Source organism: Myotis myotis, unplaced genomic scaffold (genome assembly GCF_014108235.1).
Source record: "Myotis myotis isolate mMyoMyo1 unplaced genomic scaffold, mMyoMyo1.p scaffold_m19_p_6, whole genome shotgun sequence".
Classification (NCBI taxonomy): domain Eukaryota; kingdom Metazoa; phylum Chordata; class Mammalia; order Chiroptera; family Vespertilionidae; genus Myotis; species Myotis myotis.
Genome location: NW_023416368.1, coordinates 8,079,085 through 8,101,787, shown reverse-complemented (window position 1 = coordinate 8,101,787; position 22,703 = coordinate 8,079,085). Strand labels below are relative to the sequence as shown.

Here is a 22,703-nt window from a genome sequence, read left to right as displayed (position 1 = left end):
AAACAAAGACAGTAATGCTTACAATAACCACATGAAGTAGCTCTAGCTCAAAATGCTTGACTGGCCAGTGTACAACAGCCCCAATTAACATAAAAGGCAGGTAGGTGTGTCAAGGTATTATTTTAGATGCAGATTATCTGGAGATCAAAGGCCTCGGCGTCAACAGCAAACGTTTTAATTATAGTGTATGAACCTTCTGAAGAGCCGCACATTTTTGGAATCAGAAAACACTGACTGGGACCTCATGATGCTCATGGTCCTAAGAAAGTGCTGAGAAACTAACCAGTGAGTTGAGTGTTGCTTATAGCATCTTAGTTTCTTAACTGTTGAATTTTTGGATGAACATTTAGATGATTATTCCTATAGTTAGGTGACATCATTAAATTGGCTTTTATTTTTTATGTTTACCACCAAAATATATCTTGACATTTAACTTCCTTATCATGTAATAGCTAAGGGGTTTTTGTGGTGGTGGTTTTACATTTCTGTACTCTCAGCATCTTGTAATTATGGCATCCTGGACCATTAAAAATGAAGACGAATTTCAGTGATAGTTAACCACTTTAACTGGCTCCACAGAGGATTGCTCTGCTTCAGATGATAGGCTCCTTCAGGGAAGAGGCCATGTTCTAGGTACCTTCATGTACACACCTTGGAGCATCCAGCTGATGCATGCACAGCAGGTGCTCAATAAACAGGCATCCAAGGAATAATGGGTGGTAAATGAAACAATAAATCATTTATTGTAAAATGTCTTAAAGCTGAAAAATCTCACCAAAAAATAGGTGGTAGAATCTCTGAGCATTTTAGTGTAAATATTTAAATATGGTAGGCTGCCATATTTACCCAGGTAGGAAGCAACAAAAAAGACCAATTCTTGCAAAGTGGTGATGGTAAGGAAGACTTCACTTAGCCCTTTGACTAGGCTTTATGATGGATATCATTTCATCAGACAAGATTTGCAAGTTGTTGGACACTCAAAGAGGGGATGGCATAAGGAAAGCCATGCAGTATTTCCGGGATAATAAAGGTGTTTCAATTCTATGATAAAGGGCAAGGAAATCCTTTTTTTTTTCTTTTTCTTTTTTTTTTTTTTTTCAGGGAGGAAGGGAGAGGGAGAAGTGATAGAAACATCAATGATGAGAGAGAATCATTGATTAGCTGCTTCCTACATGCCCCCCACTGGGGATCGAGCCCACAACCTAGGCATGTGCTCTTGACCGGAATTGAATCTGGGACCCTTCAGTCTGCAGGCTGATGCTCTATCCACTAAGCCAAACCGGCTAGGGCAAGAAGATCCTTTCTAAGGCAACTCTGAAAATAAAACTTTAATGGGAAGTATCACAATTATTTTGGTAGGCTTTGTGAGAGATAGAAAAACATGTTTCATTTATAGCATTGTTGTGTTTTAAACATTTTTTAAGCTCTCCAGCTGATTATAATAAGCATTCAGGGTTGGTTACTGAATAGAGAAATGCAAATGAGATTCCAGTTAAGAATTCACCTACTTCCCAAATGTGTATTTTATTAATAATTTTACTAAGAAAGTAAAACAGCTAAGCCAAACTTAGTGTTCAGGAAAATAGACAAAATAACAAATGCTGTTTTCCATCTTAGGGGATGTATTAACGATGAACATGTCGAGAATGCTGTTAGGAACCTCAAGCATAGAATGCTTTAAGCTGAGGGCTATAGAGGAAGGACACTTGAAAGTATCTGTTTGTTTCTTTTGGCATCTTCCCTGATTACCAACTGGAATAGGGCAGTATCAAACCTTCATTTTCAAAGATTTCTAAGTCAGGTCTGTTTCAAAATCTATATAATTAGGAATTTCAATAAATTTTTTTAGGAAGAAGTTCAAAACACGTTCAGGTGAAACAGTGCGCCTCATAGACCTTTTGGAAGAAGGACTAAAACGATCCATGGACAAATTGAAGGAAAAAGAAAGAGACAAGGTAATTCAAGGCCTATGTGCATATGGTGTGCCTTGCACTGTGTGGTGATTTTGTTTTGTTTTGTCGATAGAACTGGGAAGGAGTCAGTCCATTTACAGCAGGCTTTATTACTCAGATCTTATTGCACAGTAAGTTTGTTTCGTGAGTTGCTGAATATTTATTTTGAAAATACAGTTTTGGCGTTTACAAAACACAGCTTCTTTGTTAATGTGGCATAGTATCTCTGCTTCTTATTGGTAGTTTCCCCGTCATTGCTTTGAACCAGTGATGGGAAAGTATTGCAGACTGGGCCAGTTTGAGTCTCCAATCTGCATCTGCTGAGCTCCTTTCTCTGGGAGCATTTGTAGAATAGTAGCAGACTACCACCCAAGGCCACTGATGAGCCATCAGAATAGGCAACACAACAGGGAGGCTTATACTTAACTTTACTAAAAATTTCCAAGGAGCTCCCACCTGTAATACACGATTATTCCACTTGCCTCACCCTCACCAACACTTGATTTGTCTGTTTTTAGCCTTTCTTTTGTGTGTAGTGGCATCTCACTGTGGTTAAAATTTACATTTCCCTATGAGCAATGATGTTGACTAACTTTTCATATGCTTATTAGCCATTTAGATATCTTCTTTTGTGAAGGGCTTATTCAGTCTTTTGCTCAGTGTTTGTTTTAAACCGGAAATGGTTATTACTATTTATCCACACATTTAGCTCTCCTGTGTACTTTATTCCTTCCTGCAGTTTTTTTACTTCCACCTAGGATTATTTTCTTCATTCAGAAGGTCTCCTTTTAGCATTTTGTGTGTGTGTGTGTGTATAGTACAAGTCTGCTGGTGACAAATTTTGTCAGTAGTTGTCTGAAAGCATCTTTATATTGCCTTCAGTTTGGATGTTTTTATTGGGTATAGGATTCCAGTTTGTCAGCTGTTCTTTCAGCATTTCATTTTTATTTTTTTATGTTTTTTAGAGAGAGAGGAAGGGGGAGAGAGAAACACCAATAGGCCTGCCTCCTGCATGCCCCCTACTGGGGATCAAGCCCACAACCCAGGCATGTGGCCCAACTGGGAATCGACCAACGATCTCTTGGTGCATGGAACGATACTCAACCACGGAGTCACACTAGCCAGGGCTCTTTCAGCATTTTAAAAACAATGTTCCATTGTCTTCTAGCTTCTGAGTTAATTTATCCAGTTTTTATTTATTTATTTTTTTTATTGATTACAGAGAGGAAGGAAGAGGGAGAGGAGAGAGAGAGAGAAACATTAATGATGACATAGAATCATTGATCGGCTGCCTCCTGCACACCCTCCTACTGGGGATCGAGCCCCCAACCCAGGCATGCATGCCCTTGACCAGAATTAAACCCAGGATCCTTCAGTCTGCAGGCTGACACTCTGTCCACTGAGCCAAACGAGCTAAGGGTATCCAGCTTTTAAATAGTTGCTTCTGGTGTAAAGGTTAGTCTACTACAGTGATGGCAAACCTATGACACGCGTGTCAGAGGTGACACGCGAACTCATTTTTTTGGTTGATTTTTCTTTGTTAAATGGCATTTAAATATATAAAATAAATATCAAAAATATAAGTCTTTGTTTTACTATGGTTGCAAATATCAAAAAATTTCTATATGTGACACGGCACCAGAGTTAAGTTAGGGTTTTTCAAAATGCTGACACGCCGAGCTCAAAAGGTTCGCCATCACTGGTCTACTATAAGCTACTTAATCAAGTTCAGAACAGAAATCCTTAATTACTTACTTGCGGCCTAATAATAGTTCAGAATGTGTGACCAGCCTGGCCAGAGTTGGTCAGTGGTTGAGCGTCGACCTATGGACCAGGAGGTCACACTTTTTTAAAAAAATATATTTTTCAGAGAGGAAGGGAGAGGGAGAGAGGGATAGAAACATCAGTGATGAGAGAGAATCATGGATTGGTTGCCTCCTGCATGCCCCCTACTGGGGATCGAGCTCGCAAACCCTGGCATATGCCCTTGACCGAGATCGAACCTGGGACCCTTGAGTCTGCAGGCCAAGGCTCTATCCACTGAGCCAAACCAGCTAGGGCAGGAGGTCACATTTTTATTCCCAATCAGGGCACATGGCCTGGATTGCAGGCTCAATCCCCAGTTAGCGCCATGCAGGAGGCAGCCGATCAATGATTCTCTCTCATCATTTATGTTTCTATTCTCTCTCTCCCTCTCCCTTCCTCTCTGAAATCAATAAAAATACATTAAAAGAAAATATATGGCAAATATTGGCAAAATTACATGAATTCTTCCTCCTACTTTTTTTAAAATATATTTTATTGATTGTTTTACAGAGAGGAAGAGAGAGATAGTTAGAAACATCGATGAGAGAGAAACATCGATCAGCCGCCTCCTGCACATCTCCTACTGGGGATGTGCGCGCAACCAAGGTACATGCCCTTGACCGGAATTGAACCTGGTACCTTTCATTCCGCAGACCGACGCTCTATCCACTGAGCCAAACGGGTTTTGGCTCTTCCTCCTACTTTTGACACCATTTTGATTTCAATTAATTACTTGACCCTAATTTTTAGTTTTTATTTTACTCTCTTGTTTGCTCTCTGCTATCTCAGAATCTTTATGGAATGAAGTGGGTATAACTTAATAATTGATTTTACTTTTATGTCTCCTGAATACATTGGAAAAAATTCAAACTGACACCTCATACTTTACATATCAAGTTTCTCATAGGAACATTCTTAGTTATGCATAGCTGATGAGTTGTATTTTCATTATTTTCTCTGTGGGTGGGCTCATGTTGTTCCACAGTTCAATGATAAAGGAGCACCATTAGATGCTCCCTATCCCCGTCTTCTGCCCATGAGACACCAGGACAAAGGCAGTGGTCAGTAAGCTGTGAGGCTTGTTTTTGTTTCTCCAAAAGGTTCTAACCCCAGAGGAACTGAAGGCTGCTCAGACATCCGTTGCTTATGGCTGTATCAAATATGCTGATCTCTCCCATAACCGGTTGAATGACTACATCTTCTCCTTTGACAAAATGCTGGACGACAGAGGAAACACAGCTGCTTACTTGTTGTATGCCTTCACCAGAATCAGGTAATTGTGGGTACAGCATTGTCTTGTTTCAACCCAAAATGACAGTTCTTATATATATATCAGTCACTTCTTATTCCATGTTTTCACGTGAAGGAGAATGTGCCTAACAGAAGAATGGTGATGGTGGGTATTGCCTGATTTTCCAGGTCTATTGCTCGTCTGGCCAATATTGATGATGAGATGCTCCAGAAAGCTGCTCGAGAGACCGAGATCACCTTGGACCATGAGAAGGAATGGAAACTGGGCCGGTGTATCCTACGGTTCCCTGAGATTCTGCAGAAGATTTTGGATGACCTGTTTCTCCACACTCTCTGTGATTATATCTATGAGCTGGCAACTACTTTCACTGAATTTTATGATAGCTGCTATTGTGTGGAGAAAGATCGGCAAACTGGTAAGTGCCATGTCTGCTGGTCACATTGCAGAAGGGACACCTAAAGGCATTTATTTGAATTGGGTATGGGTGATTTTCATATATAATGACAAAATTACACTAGCTCTAATAAAAGCATAAATGGAATTCTTTCCATTTCCATATAGTCTATAGTTTTCCCACTCCCGGACACATGGTATGAAACCATAAGTCTCCAAAGAAAACAATAAGAAGACCATTCACTAGGAATAGGATAATTTCAGTGTGACTGAGGGTTCCAGGACAAGTCTTTGGGGGTTCTTAATAATGCAAAACTGCCCTTGGGGTGGGGGGAATTATATATATTTTTTACCTTAGGCTTTCTGCTCTGTCATGTTACAAAGTTAATGAAATAGAGTGAATTAATATGTCACAGGGCAAGTAGATATTTCTGAGGTTCATGCCTGTGAACTGAAACTTTATTAAGAAAAAACATCTCACCATTATCATGGTATTAAAGTTTATACTTACATAAGACCTTAAGGCCTGGGAAAGAACTCTAAATTTTAAATGGGAAGATGAAATTTACACTTGTAATAATTCCAAATCTTGTATCTGTTGTCATATCCTATCTAATAATAGACAAACATGGTAATTAACCGTACCTCCGACATGCTTCCCATTGGCTAATCAGGGCGATATGCAAATTAACTGCCAACCAAGGTGGCAGCCGGCAGCCAGGCAGCTGAAGGGAACAGGAGGCTTGCTTGTTCCAGTGATGGAGGAAGCCAAGGTTCCCTACCTGCTGCTGCCGGCCTCTGAGCTGCACTCTAAGAATCGATGTTGCAATTATAGAAGCTAAACAAACCCCAGAAACCTGCTTTCAGCCAGCTGGGCCTCAGAGCTGGAGCTGCAACAGTGTTTTAATTATAGAAGCCAAACAAACCCAGATACCTGCTTTCAGCAGCCGAGGTCTCAGAGCTGGAGCCGAGCCTCAGAGCTAAAGCCGGCTCTCAGTTCCAGTGACAGCCATAGAAGGTAAATAAATCCCAGAATAAAAAAAAAGAAAAAAGAAAAAAAGGAGAGGTTGGGAGCTTCAGTCACCCGCCAGCCTGAAAACGGCCCTCAGCCTCTCACCCAGACTGGCCAGGCACCCCAGTGGGGACCCCCACCCTGAAGGGGGTGTGACCAGCTGCAAACAGCCATTATCCCCTCATCCAGGCTGGCCAGGCACCCAAGCGGGACCCCCACCCTGATCCGGGACACCCTTCAGGGCAAACCAGCTGGCCCCCACCCGTGCACCAGGCCTCTATCCTATATAGTAAAGGGGTAATATGCAAACTGACCCTAACAGCAGAAAGACTGGGAATGACTGGTCACTATGATACACACTGACCACCAGGAGGCAGACGCTCAAGGCAGGAGCTGCCCTCTGGTGGTCAGGGTGCTCTCACATGGGAGGAGCTCTGCTCAGCCACAAGCCAGGCTGATGGCTGCCAGTACAGCTGTGGTGGTGGGAGCCTCTCCTGCCTCCTCAGCAGCGCTAAGGATGTCCGACTGCAGTTTAGGCCTGCTCCCCGCTGGCAACTGGACATCCCCCGAGGGCTGCTGGGCTGCCAGAGGGATGTCTGATTGCCAGCTTAGGCCCAATCCCCCATGGAGCAGGCCTAAGCCAGCAAGTGGTCATCCCCTAAGGAATCCCAGACTGCAAGAGGGCACAGGCCGGGCTGAGGGACCTCACCCCCGAGTGCACAAATTTTTGTGCACCGGGCCTCTAGTCCTATATAATAAAAGCCCAGTGACTGAAATGGCGGAATGACCAGAACAACCAGACACCAGAATGGCCCTGCCCCCCAGTGAGCAGTTAGGGGCGATCAGGCAGGCAGGCAGGCAGAATAGTTAGGGGCGGTCAGGCAGGCAGGTGAGTGGTTAGGGGCAATCAGGCAGGCAGGCAAGTGGTTAGGGGTGATAAGGAAGGCAGAGTGGGTTAAGGGCAATGATGCAGGCAGGTGAGTGATTAGGGGCAATCAGGCAGGCAGGCGAGCGGTTGGGGCAATCAGGCAGGCAGAATAGTTAGGGGCAATCAAGCAGGTAGGCAAGCAGTTAGGAGCCAGCGGGTCCCGAATTGTGAGAGGGATGACCAACTGCCAGTTTATGCTCAATCTGCAGGAATCCCTGCGGGATCGGACCTAAACCTGCAGTCAGACATCCCTGAAAGGTCCCAGATAGCGAGAGGGTGCAGGGCGGGCTGAGGGACCCTCCCCCCCCCCCCCCCCCGCATGAATTTTGTGCACCGGGCCTCTAGTTATCAGATAAAAACAGACTTCTTGAACAGAAACACCTTTAGTTCTTTGATTGTTTCTGTGATTTAAGGTAAAGGTGATTCTAGTTAACACCCAAAAAAACATCTATGGGTTGGGCTATTCAATTCTCAGTAAAATCCAGAAGTAGCATAGATTCTTTAATAACGATTTTCAAAAAGAAAAACAAATTAATTACTATCTTTGTTGTTCTGTCTTCTCAGGAAAAGTGTTGAAGGTGAACATGGGCCGTATGCTGCTGTGTGAAGCAGTGACTGCTGTCATGGCCAAGGGGTTCGATATCCTGGGAATAAAACCCGTCCAAAGAATGTAATCTTTCTAGGTTTGAGCACTGTGTGTTTTTACCAAAGTGGCCATTCGCACTGTTGGCTTTTTTACAATCATGTGGATATAAAAACAAGTAAAGGAAATTTGTCAACTATCTATATAACATGTGGTTCTTTATCTCTAACAACTAGGCTTCTGAAAAGAAAAAAAAATTGCCATCATAAATGTGTTCTTTCTGCTGAGCATTAAATCACAATGACTTGGTGGAGGGCATGGAATCACAGGTTTTGTGTACCACCGTGAGTGTTAATTGGCATGACAGGGATGTTTTCATTAAATTTAATTAGATAAGGAATCCGTTATTGAGCCCCACTATAGGCTCCATGAACTTTTCAAACCTTCATTATTTATCCCTTATTCCATTGTTCTATCATAGATACTTTTGCCTATTTAACAAGTGACAAAAGTGAGGTTCCACAGAAATAAGGATATTGCCCTGGATAGCGCTGGAACAAAATTGAGATTCATATCCATGTATATCTAACTCCCAAATTTAAGCTCTTTCCATTTAGTATAAGATGGCACCAGCAATATACTGGGCCTGGGTTCAGAGGAAGGAGCAAGGAAATATAGCAGACGGGAAAATTTCCTGAAGGTCCAGATTAACTCAGCATCTCATTGGTCATAAGCTGGTCCTAGTTGCAAGGGAAGCTGGAAAAACAGTTTCATGAATATCTAAACCAGCGGTTCTCAACCTGTGGGTCGCGACCCCTTTGGGGGTCAAACAACCATTTCACAGGGGTCGCCTAAGACCATCGAAAAACACATATGTAATTACATATTGTTTTTGTGATTAATCACTATGCTTTAATTATGTTCAATTTGTAACAACGAAATTGGGGGTCACCACAACATGAGGAACTGTATTAAAAGGTCGTGGCATTAGGAAGGTTGAGAACCACTGCCTTTGGGGGTCAAACGACCCTTTCACAGGGGTCGCCTAAATACATCCTGCATATCAGATATTTACATTACGATTCATAACAGTAGCAAAATTACAGTTATGAAGTAGCAACGAAAATAATTTTATGGTTGGGGTCACCACAACATGAGGAACTGTATTAAAGGGTCGCGGCATTAGGAAGGTTGAGAACCACTGATCTAAACGACAGGATTGCCATGATTTACTTAGATTAGTCAAGATTCATTTTCTGAGCTTGGTATATTATTCCACTCCATGAAACTGTAGTTCTGCTAGCAAGACAGCAGGTGGAGAAGTATGTTCTGGTTGTTAATCCTCACCTGAAAATATATTTTCCATTGCTTTTCAGAGAGAGTAGAAGGGAGGGAAGGAAGCGGGGGGGGGGGGGGGGGAACGTCATTATGAGAGAGATTAATCAGCTGGTTGTGTCCTGCACTTGCCCCAACCAGGGGCAGGGAGCAAACTGCAACCCAGGTATGTGCCCTTGACCAGGAATTGAACCTGTGACCCTTCAGTGCATGGGCTGATGCTCTAATCACTGCCCTGGGCACACCAGCAAGGGCAAGAAGGTAGAGATTTTTTATGATACTGAGAGGTCAGCAGAAGTTAGGCTAATAGTGATGCCTGAGACATTAGTTAACGTAATATTCCAATACAACACTGAACTGAGAATTTAAGTAAAGAAACTAACACAATTCCTTGAGAAACAAGTGCTTAATAAAAATGAATGGTATTACTCATGCTGTTTCCAAGGGTCTCCAACTTTAAAGAAACCTTCGAGTTGATCTTAATAAGTTATAACTATAATGGTATGTAATAAAATTCAGGTTATAAAAATTTTATTGAGGTTAATGAAAGTACATGAGTCAGTTGAAAAAATTTTTAAATATATTTTTATTGATTTCAGAAAAGAAGGGAGAGGGAGAGAGAGAAAAACATCAATCATGAGAGAACCATTGATTGGCTGCCTCTTGCACACCCCCTACTGGGGATTCAGCCCACATCCTGGGCATGTGCCCTTGACCGGAATCAAACCCAGGACCCCTCAATCCACAGGCCAGTGCTCTATCCACTGAGCCAAACCCACAGGGCTCAGTTGAAATTTTTTAAAATTTGCTTTATTTTGTGTTTGGCATGCTTTACATTTCCATATCAGCCAACAGTTTCATGACATAGGAGAGCCCGTTTGTGGGGATTTTTAGATAATCAATTTATAGAAATTTGCTGTTTATAGGACTTGTAGTGTGGACAAGCCAGCTAGCCTCGATCTCAAGTTTCTTACTCTGATTTTTGGCATTTTCATTATGATGTGTCTGGGCATGGGCCTGTTTGGGGTTCTCTGTAACTCTTGTACTTGTGTGACTTTCTTTTACCAGGTTAGGGAAGTTTTCTGCCATTATTTCTTCAAACACATTCTCTATCCCTTTCTCCCTTTCTGCCTCTTCTGGCACACATGTTGTCCCACAGCTCTCTTAAGATCTCCTGTTTTTTAATTAATTTTTTTCTTTTTGGTTCGCTGATTGCGTGATTTTTTTCAACGCTGTCTTCTAATTCACTGATTCGGTACTCAGCTTCCTTTAATCTGCTGTGTATGCCTTCCAATGTGTTCTTTATTTGTGCTATGTCATTCTTTATTTCCGACTATTCTTTTTTCATAGTTTTATCTTTTCTCATGCTGTTGAGCATCTTACCATCATTATTCTGAAGTCTGTTTCAGATAAAAAATATTTAATTCTTTATTGTTTAAAATATTACGTATTGTCTCCTTTTTCCCCCATTGACCTCTCCCTGGCAACTCCCACCCCCTAGAACATGCCCTCATCCCCCCAGTGTTTGTGTCCATTTGGTTATGCTTATATGCATGCATACAAGTCCTTTGGTTGATCTCTTACGCCTCCCTCCTCCCATCCTCCCCTGCCTTCCCTCTGAGATTTGATGGTCTGTTCGATGCTTCTTTGTCTCTGGATCTATTTTTGTTCGTCAGTTTATATTGTTCATTATATTCCACAAATGAGTGAGATCATGTGATATTTATCTTTCTCCAGCTGGCTTATTTCACTTAGCATAATGCTTTCCAGGTCCATCCATGCTGTTGCCAATTTTTTTTTAAATATATATTTTATTGATTTTTTCACAGATAGGAAGGGAGCGGGATAGAGAGTTAGAAACATCGATGAGAGAGAAGCATTGATCAGCTGCCTCCTGCACACCCCCTACTGGGGATGTTGCCCGCAACCAAGGTACATACCCTTGACCGGAATCGAACCTGGGACCTTTCAGTCTGCAGGCCAACGCTCTATCTACTGAGCCAAACCGGTTAGGGCAACTGTTGCCAATTTTAAGAGTTCTTTCTTTTTTACAGCAGCGTAGTAAGTATTCCATTGTGTAGATGTACCCTAGTTTTTTAATCCACTCATCTGCTGATGGGCACTTAGGCTGTTTCCAAATCTTAGCTATTGTAAATTGTGCTGCTATGAACACAGGGGTACATATATCCTTTCTGATTGGTGTTTCTGATTTGGGGGGGCTATATTCCTAGAAGTGTGACTACTGGGTCTAATGGGAGTTCCAGTTTTAATTTTTTGAAGGAACTCCATAGTGTTTTCCACAGTGGCTGCACCAGTCTGCATTCCCACCAGCAGTGCACAAGGGTTCCTTTTTCTCCACATCCTTGCCAGCACTTGTCATTTGTTGATTTGTTGATGTTAGCCATTCAGGTGTCAGATGGTACCTCATTGTTGTTTTGATTTGCATCTCTTGGATGATTAGTGACTTTGAGCATGTTTTCATATGTCTCTTGGCCTTCTGTACACTTTCTTTTTTTAGAATATATTTTTATTGATTTCAGAGAGGAAGGAAGAGGGAGAGAAAGATAGAAACATCAATGATGAGAGAGAATCATCCATCGGCTGCCTCCTACACACCCCCTACTGGGGATCAAGCCCGCAACCTGCCATGTGCCCTTGACCAGGAATCGAACCCAGGACCCTTTAGTCTGCAGGCCGAGCCAAACCAGCTGGGGCTATATGTCCACTTTCGAAAAGTGTCTATTTAGGTCCTTTGTCCATTTTTTGATTAGATTGTTTATCTTCCTTTTGTTAAGATGTATGAATTCCCTATAAATTTTGGAAATTAGACCCTTATCGGATATAACATTGGCAAATATGTTCTCCAATGCAGTGGGCTTTCTTGTTTTGTTGATGGTATCTTTTGCTATGCAGAAGCTTATTTTGATGTAGTCCCATTTGTTTATTTTCTCCTTAGTTTCCATTGTTCTAGGAGCTGTATCAGTAAAGATATTGCTATGATATACTATGTCTGCTATTTTGCTGCCTTTGGATTCTTCTAAGATTTTTTATGGTTTCCTGTCTCACTGTTTTAAGTCCTTTATCCATTTTGAGTTTATTCTTGTGTACGGTGTAAGTTGGTGGTCTAGTTTCATTTTTTGCATGTATCTGTCCAACTTTCCCAACACCAATTATTGAAGAGACTGTCTTGACTCCATTGTATTCTCTTGCCTCCTTTGTCAAATATTAACTGAGCATAATGGCTTTGGTCGATTACTGGGTTCTCTGTTCTATTGGTCTGTATGTCTGTTCTTGTGCCAGTACCAGGCAGTTTTGAGAACAGTGACTTTGTAATAAAGCTTGATGTCTAGTATTGTGATCCCTCCAACTTCGTTTCCTCATTTCTCAGTAGTGTGGTGGCTATTCGGGGTCTTCTTTAATTCCAAATGAATTTTTGGAGAGTTTATTCTAGGTCTGTGAAATACGCCATTGGTATTTTAATGGGGATTGCATTGAATCTATAGATTGTTTTGGGTAGTATGGACATTTTTTTTTTTTTGAGGGGGTTAGTATGGACATTTTAATATTGTTGATGCTACCAATCATGAACATGGTATTTTCTTCCATTTGTTTATATCTTCCTCTATGTCTTTTTTCAATGTCCTGTAGTTTTCCGAGTTTGGGTCTTTTACCTCCTTAGTTAAATTTATTCCTAGGTATCTTAATTTTTTTGTTGCAGTGGTATATGGGATTGTTTGTTTGTTTTGTTTTCAGTTAGCAATAATCGCACCTCAGATATACGTCATTGGCTACAATACTGCCACTGCAAAGTATGGGATTTTTTTTTTTTAGTTTCTCTTTATGTAAGTTCATAATCGGTATATAAAAAAACCATAGATTTCTGGGTGTTAATTTTGTATCCTGCTACATTGACGAATTCATTTATTAAGTCTAGTAGTTTTTTGATGAAGTTTTTAGGGTTTTCTATGTATAATATCATGTCACCTACGAATAATGACAGTTTTACTTCTTTTCCGGTTTGGATGCCTTTTATTTCTTCTTTTCTGATATGGCTAGCACTTCTAGTACTGTGTCGAACAGGAGTGATGAATGTGAGCATCCCTGTCTTGTTCCTGTTCTCAGGGGAAATGGTTTTAGTGTTTGCCCGTGGAGTATGAAGTTGGCTGTAGGTTTGTCTCAGATTAAATTTCTTATCTCTGTTTCATTTATCTCTTCTGGAGAATTCTCTTGCTCTTTCATTTGTGGGTTCTTTGTTTCCTCATTTTGGTTCCCTGTTTGGGTTTGTGACTATGTATTAAGTAGATCCTCTACGCCTCCCAATCTCTGGTGCCTGACAGTGTCGAATGCTATTTCTGACTAAAAGACTCAAAGCTTCCAGAGACTGCCTCTGGCTGCAGACTGATAGAATTCCTCTTAATGTGCACTCCGGCAGTCATCCACATCCACAGGTGTGGCAAGAGACTTCTTCAACAGGGTAGGCCAGGGTAACTGTTTCTGCCTGGAGGCTCATTGTTACTCAGTCTGGTAAGGAGCAAGGTGTTTTCCAATAGGGTGGGTCAGTTGTCTTCCCTTCAGGTGGTGCTACCTCTATAGCAATTGTCTGCATGAGAAAGACTGCCTCTGCAGGTGAGGGAATGGCTCCGCACAGGAAACCGGGGAGTCTGCCTTCTGAGCTCTCACCCCAGAGCCCTTGATCCTGGCTTCTGCTCACCCTGCTTCAATTCAGTCCACACTGCTGTTCCTCTGTCAGAGCACAAGATGGACGGCTCCACAGGGAATTTTATGCGTTGACTTTCCAGCCGTCTCTCCCTGGCAGACAGACATTATGTGGGTACCTTTCCCAGTTCTGGTGCTCTCTGCTGGGGGCCCAGCTTGGGATTAGGCCCCAGAGTTCTCAGTGGCAACTGCCTACAGCTGAGATATCTCTCTGGAACTTCAGCTCCTGTCTGTGGGGGCCCGGGCAGCCCTTTCACGCCTCCATCCCTCCTACCAGCCTCCATGTGGTCTCCATTTTTGGTCCTCAGTTATCAAGGTTCTTTCCAGGGAGTCTGCCGTTGATTATTCAGTAATTTTTTCTGTATTTTAGTTGTAATTCCAGTTTGGACGTGAGAGGGTGTCTGCAGCATCCACTTACTCCACCGCCATTTTTAATTTGTCAGTTTCTTATTCCGTAAAAAGATAAACTGATGATTTCTAAGGTTTCTCCTAGAAAGAAGACCTTTGGAACAGTAGCTCATTACTATAGATTTAAGTGTGTCTCCCCAAAATTCATGTTGAAGCCCTGACTTTCAGTGTCTGTGGAGTAAGGAAGTAACTAAGGTTAAATGAGGTCACAGGATGTGGCATTAATAGGATAAGTCTCCTTATTTTATTATTTTTTTAATTTATTTTTTGCTTTTTAAAAAAACCTTTATTGTTGAAAGTATTACAGATGTCCCCCTTTCCCCGCTCCCCCTCTCCCCCCTCCACCTGGTTCCTGCCCCATCCCAGGCCTTCACCACCCTGTCTGTCCATATGTAATGCATATGTTCATATAAATTTTTTTTTTGGTTGTCAAATGATCTTTAATTGAAACATTTTTCCTCTGTAGTTCTTAACTAGTCAGACATTCCAATGCACCACTGTTGGTATTATCTATGATGTCATGAGGGTGGCGGCCATCAACATTGCACCCCACAGACTGGGCAGTCCCCAGGATCTCTTTAATGGTTCCAGAGAGTTCTCTAGCTAAAGATCAGTGCCGCATCTGTCGGGCAATGCTGACAATCATCAAAAGTGATATTTCCACTGTGCTTCATGTTTTTTTGCTTCTTTCTGTTTCTTGGCGGTTCTTTGAGGGCTTTGATGATCAGGGCAGAGGCAGAAGGCACTACTTCAATTTGGGCCTGTCTGTTCTGAATGGTTAGTTTCACTGTAATCCTCAGACCCTTCCAATCACTGGTTGCTTCAGCAATGTCATCACCAACCTTTTTTGGAGACAGGCCCAGGGGGGCCGTGGCACTCACTTCCCCACTGGTGCACCTCAGGTATACGACTTTGATTTCGTTGGGGTTGAACTACAGCGGCATGGTGGAGGCAGCTGGTGTCTGATGAACCCGGATTCGGGACGACCGAAGAAAGTTGCACCTGAGCCTCTTCCGAGCCGAAAGCCATATAAATTCTTTAATCTCTTCCCGGCACCCCCTTCCCCCTCTACCTCCCTCCTTCCCTCTGAGATTCTTCAGTCTGCTCCATGTTTCCATGCCTCTGGTTCTATTTAATTCATCAGTTTATTTTGTTCATTAGATTCCTGGTTCATTTATTTTGATTTTTAGATTCAGTTGTTGATAGAGATGCATGTATTGCCATTTTATTATTCATATTTTGATCTTCTATTTCTTTATTTTATGTTTTTTAGTTTGTGTCTTTTGTTGACCCAAATACAATGACTTGTCTTCTGGTTGGTTGAAGCAATAGGTTGGACAACATTTGCCACAATAATGTCTGTCAGAGTGGCTGGCCATAAAAACTCCAGCACCACATTCATCTGAAGGGCACTCCCGGCGAGGGCGACTGATTTTTCCATTCTCATCCACTTCGTAGTATTTCAGGACAGCCAGCTTCACCTTCTTTCTCTTATGTTTATTCTTCTTGGGAGTGGTGTAAGACTACTTCTTCCTTTTCTTAGCACCACCCGAAGTCTCAACACAAGATGGACAGTGGACTCCGTTTGAATGTTGTAGTCAAAGCACATCCTTCTGCCAGCAAAGATCAGTTTTCGCTGATCAGGAGGAATTCCTTCCTTATCCTAGATCTTGGCCTTTACATTTCTATCGTATCCGAGGACTCAACCTTGAGAGTGATGGTTTTCCCCATTAGAGTTTTTACCAAAATCTGCATCTTGGCAGTGACTCCACCACAGATGGTAGATCAGAAAGGAAGCTCTTCTACTTAAGCCTCTTTAGCATTTCATGTAACACTGGTTTGGTGATGATAAACTAACTCCTTCAGCTTTTTCTTGTCTGTGAAGCTCTATCTGACCTTCAATTGTAAATGATAGCTTTGCTGGGTAGAGTAATCTTGGTTGTAGGTCCTTGCTTTTCATCACTTTTAATATTTCTCGCCACTCCCTTCTGGCCTGCATAGTTTCTGTTGAGAAATTAGCTGACATTTGTATAGGTGCTACCTTGTAGGTAATTAACTGCTTTTCTTTTTTTTCTTTGAGAGTGTAAGGAAGGGAGAGAGATACAGAGAGAGAAACATCAATATGAGAGAGACATGCCTCCTGCACAGGCACTGACCAGAGCTGGGGATCAAACCTGCATCCAAGGTACATGCCCTTGATCGGAATTGAACCCAGGACCCTTCAGTCCATGGATGAATGCTCTGGTCACTGAGCCACACTGGCTAGGGCATACCTGCTTTTGTCTTGCTACTTTTAAGATTCACTGTCTTAACCTATGGCATTTTAATTATGATGTGTCTTGGTGTGGGCCTCTTTGGATTCATCTTGTTTGGGACTCTATGCTTCCTGGACTTGTATGTCTATTTCTTTTACCAGATAAGGGAAGTTTTCTGTCATTTTTTCAAATAGGTTTTCAATTTCTTGCTCCCCTTCTTCTCCCTCCAGCATTCCCTTGATGTGAATGTTGGCACATTTGAAGTTGTCCTAGAGGCTCCTTACACTATCTTCATATTTTTGGATTATTTTTTTCTCTTCTGCTTGGGTGTTTTTTGTTTCCTCATATTCCAAATTGCTTACTTTATTCTTGGCATTCTCTACTGTTGATTCCCTGTAAATTACTCTATTTCAGTTATTGTATGCTTCATTTCTGAAAGCTGCTTTTTTATGTTGTTGATGTTCTCACTAATTTCCTTGGAATTCTCACTAAGTTCCTGGAAGTTCTCATTAATTCCTTGAGGATCCTTTTAACCATTGTTTTGAACTCTGTACTGGTAGTTTTCTTGCTTCCATTTCATTTAGTTCTTTTTCTGGAGATTTCTCCTGTTCTTTCGCTTGTGATGTGTTTGTCTCTGCATTTTGGCTGCTTCCCTGTGCTTGCTTCTATTCATTAGGCAGAGCTGCTATGTCTTAGCAGCCTGGACTTAGTAGAGTGGCCTTGTTAGCAGGTGTCCTGTAGGGCCCTGTGGCTCAGCCTCCCCAGTCACCTGAGCTGGGCACTTCAGGTGTGCCCCCGTGTGAGCTGTGTGCACTTTCCTATTGTATTGAGCCTTGATTTATGTTGGCGATACTGTGAGGGATTGACCCTCAGGTCCATCGGTTGGGAAAATTAGCTTCGACTGCAGCTGAGGAGCTGCATTGCAGGAGCCAACCCTACGGGGCGGGACTCGCTTCTGTGGGGCTTTGGTGCTCACTGAGTTCTTCCTTGAGTGTGTCACTTGTGTAGGTGGTAAGGTTGTAATCCGGCATGGTAAAAGTTGATCACCAGGTACACTGGCTCTGGGCTTCTCAGAAGTTTCAAAGTCAGCCTCTAACTGCCCTGCCTGGGGCCACCCAGCATGAGCTCCAAAGCAATCTGCAGATGGCTGCTACTTGTGTGGAGTTTGGAGGTGCCCAGGAGAGGGCACACTGTACCAGGGCAGGTTGCCTCTGCCAGGCCTAGGTTCACTTATTGAGAGGTACAGGGCATGCTGATGCCAGCTGATGCTTATTTGAGAGATGTTAAGAAAGTCCAAACCATGAGGCAGGAGAGGCCAGTTGTATGGAAAAGTCACTGGAACTGGCTTGAATGAGCCTATAAGTAGGGAGGGGCTGGGTCTCAGGGAATCGCCAGGAAGGGGGGAAAGTTGTGAGCCAGGTTAATGGAGATTCAGATATGGGGCATCCTGTCAACTCTGTGGCCTGGAGGCCTCAGCAAAGGAACACTGGCCTCTGCCAGCACTTCTCTCTGGAAGAAAGCTGCCCCTCCAGCTCTTGACCTGAATCCAGACAAGTTAGTTCCTCCCCAAATGTCTAAATATCTGAGCACCCTGTGGCCCAGTCAAGTTGACACATAAAATTAACCATTACAGGCTCTGATGTGGGGGAAATCCAATTCACAGCATCAATCATAGCTCATCATTTTGGAGAACACTCCTCAATTTGTAATGCGAGCAGGTACCCCTAAGTAGTGTTTTAGGTGAACCATCCACCTTCAGAACCATCTATTGCGCTCTCTGACCCCTTGTCCACGATCTGGTGCCCATTAAGGAGGCACTCTGGCCCGAAGGGAAACTAGTACTGCTGCTGTCCATGAATTTGGGACAAGAATCCTGGCCCAAATGGAATGTGTGCACCTTCAGTACCCACTGCCTGACATTTCCCCTGGCCTTCAAGTACGTTTTATCTCGCTCTGGAGCAGGCAATTAATCCCTCTGATAGGGCGGTCTGCAAGTTGCTTACATCACCTTCCCCTGCTCTTGGGTTGGCTTCCTGGCGAGGAAGCCGGCTCTAGTCAACAAAGTAGCCCCAATTGGTGCCGCTGTCCGTGGTGCTGACCAAACCCGAAAACTTATGCATTGGCATGTTCACTGTCCTTGGTGCCAATGGTTCTTTTTTGTGTGTACTCAAGAAGATACTGCAGACTGAAAGAACGGATTTTTGAAATATGGACCAGAATTCAAGGATAAATATGAGATTCTTGGCTTCTGCTGAGGCACATTATAGGATTTAGGGCTCTGACTCACTCACTCTGAAGAATCAACAGTTTCTTGCTGCCCCATGCTCCCAGAACAGGTTCTAGCATTCCGCACAGTTCATGGAGCAGAGCTAAGAGAGCAACCAGGGCTGGAGCCACTACACCTTAGCAATCCATGGTTGGAAGTTTCCACTTTCTGACTTCCTATATCTAGTCTGTCAGAAAGTCCTGTGGATTCTATCTTCTAAGTATCCATTGCTTTTTTTTTTTTTTTCCAGAGAGAAAGGAAGAGAGGGAGGGGGGAAGAGAGGGAGAAACATTGACGTGAGAGAGATACAACACATTGAACCAGGTACATGCCCTTGACCAGGAATCAAACCTGTGACCCTTTGGTGCCCAGGCCAACACTCTAACCATTGAGCCACACTAGTGAGGACAATTCTATCTTCTAAACATCTCTTGTATTAGTCTACTCATCTCAGCTCCTCCACCCCTTCCATGACAACAGTGTTCATCACTACCCTTGCTCCACTAGTCCTAACTACCATCACTGGTCATTGCTGGGGTTGTCCCTTTAGGATAAAATTTTAGCAGTTAACTAAGTCAAAGTTTAGGTTCATTGTTTGTTTTGTTCAAGTATGTGTACCAATTTGGACTCCCACCAACCTTGTATAAGAGTGCCAGAACCGCCTTAGCCGGTTTGGCTCAGTGGATAGAACATTGGCCTGCAGAGTGAAGGGTCCCAGGTTCGGTTCTGGCCAACGGCACATGCCTGGGTTGCAGGCTTGATCCCCAGTAGTGGGCATGCAGGAGGCCAGCTGATCAATGATTCTCGCTCATCATTGATGTGTCTATCTCTATACCTCTCCCTCTCTAAAATCAATAAAAATATATTTTTAAAAGAGTGCCAGAACCATTCTCAAGTGGTTAAAGTTCTACACCAATGCACTGATTTAAAACAAAACAAAGTGGCACTTTTGTTATGTATATGTAAACTATACCTCAATAAAAATATTGACCAAAAGAGCTTGGCTAGTGTTGCCCAGGGGTTGAGCATCGACCCATGAACCAGGAGGTCACAGCTGGATTCCTGGTCAGGGCACATACATGCATTGGGGCTGGATCCCCAGTGGGGGGCGTGCAGGAGGCAGCTGATGGATGATTATCTCTCATTGATTCTTTAAAATCCTCTCCCAAGGATATTTTTCCATTGATTTTTAGAGAGAGTGAAAGGGAAGGGGAGAGACAGAAACATCAATTTGAGAGAGAGACATAATTGGCTGCCTCCTGCATGCATCCTGACTGGAACGGGGAATTGAACCGGGAACCCTCCAGTCCGAGGGCCGACACTAGCCATTGAGCAACCAGCCAGGGCTCATTAATGCTGCTATATATCTCTCTGAAATCAATAAAACATATTTTTTAAAAAAAGGATTGACCAAAAGAAATGCATTTAGCCCGCCGGGGTGGCCCAGTGGTTGCGCATTGACCTGTGAATCAGGTCACCGCTGGATTCCGGGTTGCGGGCTCGATCTGGACTTGATCCCCATTAGGGGGCGTTCAGGAGGCAGCTGATCAATGATTCTCTCTCATCATTGATGTTTCTATATCTCCCTCTTCCTCTCCCTTCCTCTCTGAAATCAATAAAAAAATTTTTTTAAAAGAAACCCTTCGAGGCAGGCTCTGCTTTACAGATGGGATGATGAGAGGCAGCGCAAGAAACTTGCTCAAGTTCAAACGAGAACCGCAGAGAGGGTCGGTGAGCTTCCTGACACCACACAGCACGCGAGCGGCCCAGCCAGGACGAAGCCCATGCTTCTCTCCCCCGGTCCTGCCCAGACGCCCGCTTCTGCAGCCCAGGAGAGGTGGGAGGGGTCCCCGAGGAAGCAGATGGGTGGGGGAGGGGAGAGAGCAGGCGGCAGGCCACGTCTGCAGCCAGGGGGGCTTCCGGGGGCTCCCGCATCGCCCCTGCGGCGGATGCGATGACGCCAGTGCCTGCGTCAAGGGCGCGGGTGGAGCGGCACTGCGGCACTGCGGCACTGCGGTGCGCTCCACTGCCGCGCTCGGCGTCCGTGCCGCGGGAGCTGGGCGAGCGGTGCCGCCGCCGCCGCCGCCAACCTTTGTTCCTGCGCCAGGACCGCCGCCCGGAGCCACCGGCCGCAGCTGACCACCGGTGCCGGGGTGCGCCATGAAGTCCTCTTGGCGCGGGGGCGGCTCGGGCGGCCGCTGGGGTGGCGGCTGGGGCGGAGGACGAGGCAGGGGAGGCTACGGCGGTGATGGAGGTGGCCAGGGCGGCAAGGGCAGCTACGGCTCGCGGGGCCGTACCTTCAGCCGGGGCCGCGGGCGCGGTGGCGGCGGCGGCGGTGGAGGCGGCGACAGGAGCAGCTGGGACCGCAGCGGTGGCTGGGACCGTGGCGGCGGTGGCGGCAGCAGCAGTGGTGGCGGCGGCGGCGGCGGCTGGGATCGCAGCGGCGGCTGGGACCGCGGTGGCAGTGGCGGCGGAGGCGGTGGCGGCGGCTATGGTGGCGGCGGCGGTGGCTACGGTGGCGGCGGTGGCTACGGCGGCGGCGGCGGCGGCGGCTATGGTGGCGGGCGGCGCGGCGGCAAGAACAAGAACCGCCGCAAGAAGGGGATGAGGGTCGTGACGGTGGAGCCGCACCGGCACGAGGGCGTCTTCATCTACCGCGGCATGGAGGACGCGCTGGTCACGCTGAATATGGTGCCCGGCCAGTCGGTGTACGGCGAGCGGCGGGTCACGGTGAACGAGGGCGGCGCGAAGGTGGAGTACCGCACCTGGAACCCCTTCCGCTCCAAGCTGGCCGCGGCCATCCTGGGCGGGGTCGACCAGATCCACATCAAGCCCAAGTGCAAGGTGCTGTACCTGGGCGCCGCCTCGGGCACCACGGTCTCCCACGTCTCCGACATCATCGGCCCCGACGGCTTGGTCTACGCGGTCGAGTTCTCGCACCGCGCCGGCCGCGACCTGGTCAACGTCGCCAAGAGCCGCACCAACATCATCCCGGTCCTGGAAGATGCCCGGCACCCGCTCAAGTACCGTATGCTCGTGGGGATGGTGGATGTGATCTTCGCCGACGTGGCTCAGCCCGACCAGTCCCGCATCCTGGCTCTGAACGCCCACACCTTCCTGCGCAACGGGGGCCACTTTCTCATCTCCATCAAGGCCAACTGCATCGACTCCACCGCGTCGGCCGAGGCGGTGTTCGCTTCGGAGGTGAGGAAGCTGCAGCAGGAGAATTTGAAGCCCCAGGAGCAGCTGACCCTGGAGCCCTATGAGCGAGACCACGCCGTGGTGGTCGGCGTCTACCGGCCCATCCGGTCCAGTTCCAAGAGCCGCAGCAGCAAGTAGAGCCCCGCCGGGACTGTCCCTGAGAGATCTCCCCCAGACCTTGCCGCCTTCAGTGTTACCATGTCTGTGTTTTCTTTGTGTGCTGTTTTGCTCTCCTTCGCTTAACTATTAAATGGCATAAAGAAACGGTATCCACTTGTATCCGTGAGCCGGACTGGGTTTTGCTGCAGAAACAATCCCTACAATAGCTGGGGATGGGGCCCATCACGCCAATCAATCAGGGCAGTGCCTCCCCAGGGGCTCACACAGGCTTCCTCAACCCCTGGGGGGAGGTGGGAGGTCAGGAAGAGCTGGACAATTGCTAATGAGCTTGTAAAGTTGCCCTTGGAACTGAGGGGCACTTCCTATACTTTGGCCAAGTCACTAGTCCCTCCAGGAAGGGGCGTTGGATATTGATAAACAGTCCTATAGCCTAACACACCCAGTCTTTCTCCCACCTCCCTCTTCTACCCTTTTCT

At 45.2% G+C, this 22,703-nt stretch overlaps 2 protein-coding genes and 2 pseudogenes across 6 annotated transcripts in view; 2 read left to right on the top strand and 2 right to left on the bottom strand.

Annotated features, from left to right (window-relative positions):
• Positions 1-8,129, top strand: part of RARS1 (arginyl-tRNA synthetase 1) — a 28,017-nt gene extending 19,888 nt beyond the window's left edge. For 3 of the 5 annotated variants that reach the window (XM_036313506.1, XM_036313504.1, XM_036313507.1), the window contains 4 exons: positions 1,850-1,955; positions 4,859-5,031; positions 5,178-5,425; positions 7,908-8,129. In XM_036313506.1, the coding sequence (XP_036169399.1) occupies positions 1,850-1,955; positions 4,859-5,031; positions 5,178-5,425; positions 7,908-8,017 (637 nt within the window). In that variant the 3' untranslated portion in view covers positions 8,018-8,129. Of the gene's footprint in view, positions 1-1,849; positions 1,956-4,858; positions 5,032-5,124; positions 5,426-6,025; positions 6,086-7,907 lie in introns of those variants that run through there. The other 2 variants (XM_036313505.1, XM_036313508.1) reach the window with 2 other exon arrangements.
• A 6,725-nt stretch (positions 8,130-14,854) lies between these two features.
• LOC118658734 lies at positions 14,855-15,405 on the bottom strand (annotated as a pseudogene).
• Positions 15,406-15,632: 227 nt separating this feature from the next.
• Positions 15,633-16,140, bottom strand: LOC118657844 (annotated as a pseudogene).
• A 4,706-nt stretch (positions 16,141-20,846) lies between these two features.
• On the top strand, positions 20,847-22,376 carry FBLL1 (fibrillarin like 1). Its single transcript, XM_036315584.1, has 2 exons — positions 20,847-21,235; positions 21,383-22,376. The coding sequence occupies exons 1-2, from the start codon at positions 21,067-21,069 to the stop codon at positions 22,243-22,245; spliced, it is 1,032 nt and encodes a 343-aa protein (XP_036171477.1). The 5' UTR covers positions 20,847-21,066; the 3' UTR covers positions 22,246-22,376.
• Positions 22,377-22,703: the final 327 nt, after the last annotated feature.